The sequence below is a fragment of the Trachurus japonicus genome, chromosome 22 (assembly GCF_045865225.1).
Source record: "Trachurus japonicus isolate A0001 chromosome 22, Traja_1.0".
Taxonomy (NCBI): Eukaryota; Metazoa; Chordata; class Actinopteri; order Carangiformes; family Carangidae; genus Trachurus; species Trachurus japonicus.
Window position 1 is genome coordinate 614,739 of NC_140928.1, and position 9,920 is coordinate 624,658.

General features: G+C 46.3%; 1 protein-coding gene across 1 annotated transcript in view; it reads right to left on the bottom strand.

Annotated features, from left to right (window-relative positions):
• Positions 1-3,509: 3,509 nt before the first annotated feature.
• atg14 (autophagy related 14) overlaps positions 3,510-9,920 on the bottom strand; it is a 12,635-nt gene continuing 6,224 nt past the window's right edge. The window contains exons 5-11 of the mRNA XM_085767420.1: positions 9,779-9,920; positions 7,934-8,163; positions 6,852-6,969; positions 5,743-5,833; positions 5,407-5,492; positions 4,815-4,989; positions 3,510-3,699 (exon numbers count right to left, since the gene is read on the bottom strand). The exon at positions 9,779-9,920 is cut by the window's right edge and continues 96 nt beyond it. Coding sequence (XP_085623546.1) covers positions 3,577-3,699; positions 4,815-4,989; positions 5,407-5,492; positions 5,743-5,833; positions 6,852-6,969; positions 7,934-8,163; positions 9,779-9,920 — 965 coding nt within the window. The 3' untranslated portion in view covers positions 3,510-3,576. The remainder of the gene's footprint in view (positions 3,700-4,814; positions 4,990-5,406; positions 5,493-5,742; positions 5,834-6,851; positions 6,970-7,933; positions 8,164-9,778) is intronic.

The window sequence follows — 9,920 nt, forward strand, 5'->3', positions numbered from 1 at the left end:
GTTAGTTAGTTTGTTAGTTTGAAATGTAGTCTGCCCTGGCTAGCTCTCTCAGCCCTTAAAAAGTACCAATAACAACATTAAAGCAGAAGTAAGGTGAATGTTTGTGTTAATCTAAGTCTTAAATAGTTGTATCTTCCGACAGCAATCACTTCTATAGAGTGTTTGGTCTGAAACACGGGTCTGTCAGTCACTCTGCTCTGCTCTGAGCCCAGGAGAAAACTTTCCTTGTATCCTACAACCTTTATCTAATGAGGAGAGAGAACGGCATAAAGGGGCAGTCCTCTCTGTGTGTGCAGCCAAGGGATGCACGTGAATGTGGTGACGTAGGGACGAGGGCGGGGACTGCTAACTCCATCTGCTGACAGGAAGTTAGCCAAAACCACCGGATCGCTGACTTCTGCTTTAACAGCATATAAGAAAAAAAACCGTGAAAGAAAGAAAAAGTAGTAAAACAAGCCATATACAATAAATAATATAAAATAAATAGATCAATCAATCAATCAATAGTCCACAGCCTTCACAATCATTTAAAACTTCAGTAGTCGGACCGCCTGGGGGTAGAAACTGTCGAGGTCCGAGCTCTGATGCTCTGTAAACGCTTCCCTGAGGGTAAGTAAGAAAAAAGGCTGTGTGCTGTTTTTACTGTCCTTGTTAGATGTTTATAGTCTTGTGCTGTAGTATTGCTGAACCACACCAATATGCATCCAGTCAAGATGCTTTCTACCGTGGACCGGTAGGAATTAATGAGGGTTTTTGTGGACATGCCGTACTTCTTCAGACACCTAAGAAAATAAATTACTGGGGCGTCACGTGGCGTAGTGGTTAGAGCGGGCGCCCCATGTATAGAGGCACAGTCCTCGCTGCAGTCGGCCCTGGTTCGAGTCCCGCATTGGGCGCCATTTACTGCATGTCATTCCCCCTCTCTCTGTCTCCCCGTTTCCTGTCTGTCTCAACTGTGCTATCCATAAAGGCCTAAATGCCCAAAAAATATACTTTAAAAGAAAAAAAAGACTAATTACTGGGGGGAAAAAAGAAGATTAAACCTAACCCTATAAGCTGCAACCATTGAGCATCTGAACCACAGTAAATTGAATGTAAATTGAATTACCATCTGTTTTCATATCTACATGTTCTGAAAAAGCTCCTGTTGGTACGCTAAGGGTCCACGTTGTCTAATGTCTGTTAATGTTTAATGTACTGTATTGTTAGTTTTGTATGTGCTTTATTGTTGTGTGTGTGTGTGTGTATTCATACTGTTTATGTTTTATGTGTATTGTTAGTCTTGTATGTGCTGTATTGTTTTGTGTTGTATGTATCCAGGCTCCCGCAATAAGCTTTTGGTAGCTTCAATGGGACCTGATTCACACTAAGTACGTGTTGTATGTGTGTGTGTGTGTGTGTGTGTGTGTGAGTGAATAAACTTAACTTAGCATTAAAGTCTCTGTTGTGCCTCTTTTGCAATGCAGCTGGTGTTCAGTGAACGAGTCCGAGATCTGGAGCCTAAGGCGACTCAGGTGGTTCTCTGGTTCAGTTTGACATCTGGTCGTCTTGTTGGCTGGACTTCAGCCGAGGTCAAAGGTCATCGACCTGATCTTGTCATGTGATGACATCACACAGGTGACGTGTTGGAGCCTGAGTGAGAAGTAAACAACAACAGCAGCAGTGTGTGTGTGTGTGTGTGTGTGTGTGTGTGTGTGTGTGGCGGCTGCAGTGCCGTGTGCAGCCTGCAGGCGGCTCACTGACGCTGCATACCAAACATATCTAACGCGCTAATCTGCTGCGACACAATGGAGGATCTGTGTTATATCTGCTGTCACGTGCACGCTGCTGTGCACGGCTCTGCTGTCAGAGGATCATGTATGTTACAGTGTGTGTGTGTGTGTGTGTGTGTGTGTGTGCTCCCTCGTCACATGACTCTTCAGGCTCCAGCTTTAAGTGTTAATCACCATGACAACACTGAGTGTGGTGGAGCAGTGAAGGATCATGGGAGTTGGTGTCTTCATGTCAGATTTACTACTCTCCGATGGTCCCTGAACTCACCGGGACTCCCGACCAATCAGAGAGCTGGAATCAGATGAGGCGTGAAAACACAGCTGAGCTCCACTGGAGAAACCATCAACCAATCGGAGCACAGCACCTGACTGTGGGCGGAGCTACGGACTCAGGTGAGGTCATGAAAAACATCTGGACGCACCAACAAACCAGGAAGTGGATTTTATTTGAAATCAACACAGAAACTTCATATTGCTTCAAAGACACTCGGACCAGTTCAGTTAGAGTTCAGTTCCACTGGGGGGTTGTAAACAGGCTGTCATCACCATGGTAACCAATGTTTATATACACAGCTGGCATCGTCATCGTCACCATCATCGTCACAGCAGCGTTGACGATGGTTAAACACAAAGAGCAGACAGGTGAGAGACAGACAAGTAGAGACAGACAGGTAGAGACAGACAGGTAGAGACAGACAAGTAGAGACAGACAGGTAGAGACAGACAGGTAGAGACAGACAGGTAGAGACAGACAGGTGAGAGACAGACAGGTAGAGACAGACAAGTAGAGACAGACAGGTAGAGACAGACAAGTAGAGACAGACAGGTAGAGACAGACAGGTAGAGACAGACAGGTAGAGACAGACAGGTAGAGACAGACAAGTAGAGACAGACAGGTAGAGACAGACAGGTAGAGACAGACAGGTAGAGACAGACAGGTAGAGACAGACAGGTAGAGACAGACAGGTAGAGACAGACAGGTAGAGAGACAGGTAGAGACAGACAGGTAGAGACAGACAGGTAGAGAGACAGGTAGAGACAGACAGGTAGAGACAGACAGGTGAGAGACAGACAGGTAGAGACAGACAAGTAGAGACAGACAGGTAGAGACAGACAGGTAGAGACAGACAGGTAGAGAGACAGACAGGTAGAGACAGACAGGTAGAGACAGACAGGTAGAGAGACAGGTAGAGACAGACAGGTAGAGACAGACAGGTGAGAGACAGACAAGTAGAGACAGACAAGTAGAGACAGACAGGTAGAGACAGACAGGTAGAGACAACCCTTGTTGCCTTGTTGCCAAAAAATTCTGTTCATGCCAATTAAGCTCTTTGAATTGAATTGAATAGAGACAGACAGGTAGAGACAGACAGGTGAGACAGGTAGAGACAGACAGGTAGAGACAGACAGGTAGAGACAGACAGGTGAGACAGGTAGAGACAGACAGGTAGAGACAGACAGGTAGAGACAGACAGGTGAGACAGGTAGAGACAGACAGGTGAGACAGGTGAGACAGGTTCAGGTCTGGTTTGTTTTTCTTCTTGAACAGTTTGTGTCTCAAAATGCTGGTGAGTGAACTGCACAGAAAACGTGAAGTGGACTGAAGTGGACTGAAGTGGACTAACGACGCGTGAAGCTTGAAGGTCGTCAGCAGGTTCATTGAGTTTCAGGATCAGCAGAGTTTCTCTCAGTGACTGAATGACCTCTGACCCCGGTCCACTGAGCCGGTCCACTCTGCTCCGGACCAGGAGTCCAGATCTGACCCGGTCCGATCCAGTCAGGTCCGGTCCGGTCCGATCCGGTCTCAGCGCTGGCCGGTGTACGCTCTGAACCAGGAGGTGACGGAGGCGGCGGCCGATGAGATCATCCCCCCGGTGTTGGCGGACGGCTGAGACACCTGCAGTGCACTCTGGGAAAGATCCATGGACTGTGGGACAAAGAAAGAGACGACCGTCAGGACCAGGGGCCAGATTCACAAAACATTCTGAAGAAAAAACATCTTCTTAAGTGTCATTTTTTTCTTAACTTCAGTCTTAACTCATTGAGTGCCAACCACGTAATGTTGCCTTTTATCATAAGGAAAGCCATTACGATAAAATTGGTGCTTTTACTTTGTAAACAGGAAGTGAACCTACCCTCTCTGTAGCTAGCTTTAAACCGCCGTTTTGACCGCTCTCGTCCCGTTAACGGCATTTAACCGTTCAATATGCCTTACCGGAGAGTCTACCAGCTCCGAGATCGGCCTGGTTCATTGTAAAACATTTATTTATTGATGTAAATGTGGTGTTTTCTGTGCGTACAGACCCCAAGGCAGTGCTGCTCTTCTGTCTAACCACAAACAAACTGCTGCTACAGCCACAATTGTTAGATTTCATCAATGAGACCAACATTTATCCCCTAAAAAGAGTTTAATCAGCCGGTGGTAAACCTCTAAAAGCCATTGGGTAAGTTAATTAGCGGTGGTTTTCTCCCCGGGGTGACGGTGGTAGGCTGGCCGGCGGAGCAGCTCAGCAGACCGGGCTGCTGCCTCTATGATGTCGCGGTCGCTGCTCGGACCTGGAGCTTCACTTCTCCCAAAAACATCGGGGCAAACTTCTAAACAGCCGTCGTTTGGATAAACTAACCGCACATTGGGGATCTAAACAGTTACTTTCTCGCATGAAAAAATATTAAAACTTAATAAAGTCATGTAATAACAGGCTTCAGCAGGAACATTTCTGTTGTCCTGTTTAGTTTGTTTTTTTTCCTGTTCGCGGTAAGGAAAAGACGATCCGTGACGTCATGTTACGTTGCATCTTGGGTAATTTGAGTGTGAGTAGTAACCTCATGATGTAAACTCAACATTTCTGGTTAATCTAGTGTAGCTGCCATCTGGGAACTTCTCGCATACTGTGCAGTGTAAACACACTACATACTCAGAGTTAGTATGAGTAGTAGGAGAAGTATGCGGTTTCGAACACAGCCAAGAAGTGACACAGAGCTGCTGCTGCTGCTGCTGTGCTGTGATTGGTCAGGAGACACGGTAGCGATGACATCACTGACCTGTGATGGGATGTCACAGAAGCGCGGGCTGGGCACCGTCTCCCAGTCCGTCCCCAGGTCGGTCTCCTCGTCCGTCACCGCCTCGTCGCCGCTCTCCTCCGCCGGCCCCGACGCCTCGGGCTCCACGAACTCCATCGACTCCTCCAGGTCGGCGCTCACCTCGAACGGGCCGGTCCTAGAGGGAAATACAGAGACTGTTGATGAAAAACTGTCCCTGAAGGCAACGTGCATCAGTGGTTTTGCATGAATTTCCCTCTAAAACAACTCTGTGTGGTAACGTTGTGTTATTATCTCATAGCGTGGTGAATGTGCAGCTCACAACTTGTCCACCAGAGCGTTGTGGAGTTGTTGGATTGTGTATTTGCTGTGTAGTTTGATGAGGGAAACCAAGAAATCCCATAATGAGCCTCCGTAGCGTAGCTCTGAGCAGCTCACGGCTCTGCTCCACCGTTCTAAAAACAGCTTGCACCGACAATTAAAGGTAACGAACCTACTGCTATGACTATAGGGATTATGGTGATGGGACAATTTGACTAAATAAATGTTGAACTATCCCTTTAAGATTTCCATTTGTTCCTCTGAAGCATCTCACCTGCCCAGGTTGTCGTTGTCGGGGGAAACCAGAAACATGATGTTCCTCAAGGTGTGATGGGGGTGGAGCTTCTCACTGTCCACATGCTGCACACACACACACACACACACACACACACACACACACACACACACACACACAGACACAGACACAGACACAGACACACACACACACACACACACACACACACACACACACACAGACACACACACACACACACACACACACACACACACACACACACACACACACACACACACACACACACAGCTGTTATTAACACATGACAACAACAACCAGTGTGACATCATCAGCCGTGGCCCCGCCCCCTCTCACCTGGGAGAAGCACAGGTGCAGGACGTTGGTGTTGAGTTTGCTCAGAGCTCTGGTGAAGCGGTACCGGCTCAGGTTCTCTCCACAGAACTCACTGAAGACACACACACACACACACACACATAATTATTCATTTAACATCATTTAAAAAGGCTCTCAAAAAGCTGTAGTCCTCACTGCAGGCGGCCCCGGTTCGAATCCCGCGCCGAGTGGCTCTTTCCTGCATGTCATCCCACCCTCCCCATTTCCTGTCTCTCTCTCAACTGTGTTTTCCATTAAAAGGCGAAAAAGCCCAAAAATATATATATAAAACATTTTTTTAAATGTAATTTCTGGGGCGGTGCGTGGTGCAGTGGTTAAGGCGGCCGCCCCATGTCGTTCCCCCTCTCTCTGCCTCCCCCATTCCTGTCTATCTATACTGAACTATCAAATAAAGGCAAAAAAAAGCCAAAAAATATACTTTAAATGTTTTTTTCTATTTAATTTCTGATTTCTATTTAATTTGTGAACAGTTTAGTCATTAAAGGGACAACGAGGAGTTTTGTTAAAGTGAAGTGTTTTCTCACTACATTTATGAGCCTCCGCACCGTGAAATTCTTTGACCGGTGCAAGACAGACTCATGTTTTCATTCATCAAGAATTAAAGTCAGAGGTTGGAAGACGATCACATACCGTCGTAGTTCCCACCATAAACGGAGATTCATACGGCGGCGTTATTCTCATGACTCGCCACGAAACCGAAAGTAAAGAAACGCTGGTCGGCTCGCCCAGCATTTCCACCACCACTAATAATAACAAAATAACCATAGAGACAAAACCATAGATTTATCTAAAATGGACCATTAACAAGTGGTAACGGAGATTCATCCACATTAATATCAGACTTTTTTATTGTCGCAGAATTTTTCGTTCTGCCGAAGGAGAAACTCCTGGTTGTCCCTTTAAACATACGCTCATTGACTTCTTTACATAGGTTTAAATATGCCTTGTCTTCTTATTTTGAGTTAAATTGCACATGTTTCAGATGACGTTATATCAATATTATCTGTAACACACGGTCATTTCAATTTGCAGTATTATGTTATTATTATACATGGGGGGGGGGTTGTTACCTGTTGCAGAGCTTCTTGGGCAGGTTGACGTCCAGGATGTGGGACAGGATGGTGACGAGCTGCGTGGTGTAGCAGAGCGCCGCGCTGATGGTGTGGGCCGGGTTGATGTGGTCGAGTTCTGAGGGGGCGGAGTCAAGAGGTCAGAGGGGCGGAGTCAAGAGGTCAGAGGGGCGGGGTCAAGAGATTGATTGATTGATTGATTGAAAACTTTATTGAACAACATTAGACAAGTGTTCAAAAGGATTAAAAACACAATGTCAATGTCAATGTCAAATTATTTATATAGCACATTTCATATGGCAAGCATAAACTCAATGTGCTTCAGAATAAAAGCAAGATGCAATACAAGTGAGTACATATTAAAACAAAAGCTAGTGCATATTAAAACAGAAGCCAATGTGTTAAGACAAACAAACAAAAAACTAATTAAAAGCTTGCGAGAACAGGTATGTTTTAAGATTACACTTAAAAGATGTTGTTGTATACGTATACGTGGTATATTGAGAAGAGATTTACATGAGGATCTGAGGAATCTGTCAGGTGTGTAGCTACTGGGTGAGCATGTCAGAAACATAGGGAGGGGCAGCACCATTAAGAGATTTAAAAACAACAAGTACAATTTTAAAATCAATTCTGTATTTGACTGGGAGCCAGTGGAGAGACTTTAAAACCGGAGTGATGTGATCGTACCTGTGTGTTTTTGTTAGAATTCTGGCTGCAGCATTTTGAATGAGTTGAAGTTTATTAAGTGATTGGTTTGTTAATCCGGAGAAAAGAGCGTTACAGTAGTCTCTAAACGGCTAGAAATGAATGCATGAACCAATCTGTCTGGAGTCTGATACAGATAAAAGTGATCTAACTTTAGAAATGTTCCGTAGATGATAAAAGGCAGTTTTGGAAATAAAAGAGATTTTAAGAGAGAGAAGTTATGGTCTTCGTCGAACACCTAGGTTTCTGACGTGTTCACTGGGTTTCACAGAAGATGAAGACAGTAACGACGAGACCTGGTGCAATAAAGCCTTAAGTCAACATGTCTCCTCTCCCTTCGTCTGATTGGCCGATGGCGGCGCGCGGCGACTCACCTGGGCCCTGGTTGGTGCTCTTCTCCTCCACCCAGGTGTAGTAGGCGGAGCAGTCCCCGTTGCTAGGCAGCGTGACGGGCGCCCCGGTGATGCTGATGCTGGTCTCTCCGTTCTGGTCGTCCCAGATCCAGCGTCCAGACAGGTAGGTGGTTCTCCGCGCCTCGGCCAGCTCGCTCACCGTGCTGGACGTCAGCGCCGGGTCGCACTCCGCCACCACGTCCGCGGGGTCTCTGACCCACACACACAGGGGCAGAGGACCGGCTGTTAGCAGGTACACAGGTAGACAGGTACAACTACCCACAAGCAGGGTTCTAAATTCACTTTTTAGATCAGCAGCCATTTGAACTTCAATCAGAATTTCCACTAGCTCGAGCCACAGGTCAGGGGTTAACTGCAAAGTTTTGTTTGTTGTTGTTGTTGTTGTTGTGTGCAGTCCTCATGAGAAGTGAGGCTGTTTGTCCCTGGCTGTACTGAAGCTCATTCATCCTCCAGTCCACTCTCTGGTCGTGTTCATAGACAGAGAAGATCTAATACCTTCAAAGTTATCTAGCAAACGTAACATTACCGCTGCTAATGTCTTTTGAACTTTGTGAAGTTTTACGAGGAGAAACGGGAGATCGGCGGAGATTAGCTTGTAGCTAACGTTAGCTAGCGTCGTTAGCTACTAGCTAGTGAGTGACCAAAACAATGATTTGTCCCCACTTTTCGGAAAAGTCGGGTAATGCCCGTTCAATCGCTCTTTAGCCACGTCTGTCTTCTATCATGGACACTATTTTTCTGATGTGTAAGTTAATTCAAATTGTCCTTACAAGCAATTTAAATCTGCCTAATTTTCAATGGTTTCCAATGGGAGTTAACCCTTCCGTGACCATTGTTTGTCCAACCTAGCAACAGTAACCGTGGGGGGCGGGGCCTTGACAAAGGGTCAGTTGTATTCTGTTAGCTAGTCAAAAAAATACTAGTCCAGTAACTGTTGTCAGTGAAGGACATTAACACAACTACTACAACAACAACAACACCGCTCGGACTGAGGTGACATGAGGGACGTTCAGGTGTTTCTCTTCTATAAAACATGTGTTGTAGTTATAGTTGTTTATACCATGGTCTGGATGAATCCTCGATTCTGATTGGCTGCTGGGTGTCCATTAAAAAGTGATAATGGACACCCATAAAGATGTTCCGGTAAAATAGCCTGATTACGTTCTAAATATTACTGCGCTGGCTCAAACGCTTGTTGGTAACCACGGCAACGGACACTCGGACCAAAACAACTTTTTTTCAGCGCATCACGGCACTGGAGTCTGTAAACACACCAGCGGTAAGAAGTAAAACTTTGTGTCACCGTAACGTTTAAGCCGTCACCTCACCTCCCTTCACTGATCAACCATCAGGCTGTGGCAGAGTCACCATGGCAACACGCTGCGGTCACAGCGGGTCCCTCTTTTTTTTCTTTTATCGCCGACGAGAGTTATTAAATAGTCCGCTCAGCCGCTTATTGTTACAGACGAGACGACGTATGATTTTAACCGTAAAAACAACATTAAATCATGACTGAATTATTTAATATGTATTTATCTCGTAAGTGACCATGGTATAAGCGGGATAATGCCCTTCGAGGTGTCCGATTATCAGAGATTAATGGACTTCACGGAAGCAACCGTCCTCCGCTTCGCGTCGGACGGTTCACGCCTCCGCGTCGTCCATTAATTTCTGATAATGGACACCTCGTCGGGCATTATCCCTTACGTAGTTGTGTGTCCTCCACCTGCTGCCCTGCTTCTCCTCCTGTGTTGTGTAGATGTTGTGTAGATGTTGTGTAGATGTTGTGTAGTTGTAGTTGTGTACCTGCTGCCCTGCTTCTCCTCCTGTGTTGTGTAGATGTGTGCGCTCAGCTCCAGGATGTATTCCCTCCTCAGCGCCGCCAGCTGACTGAGGCGACTCTGTAACTCGCGGCGACGGCGCTCGAGCAGGTCGCCTAGACGACGGT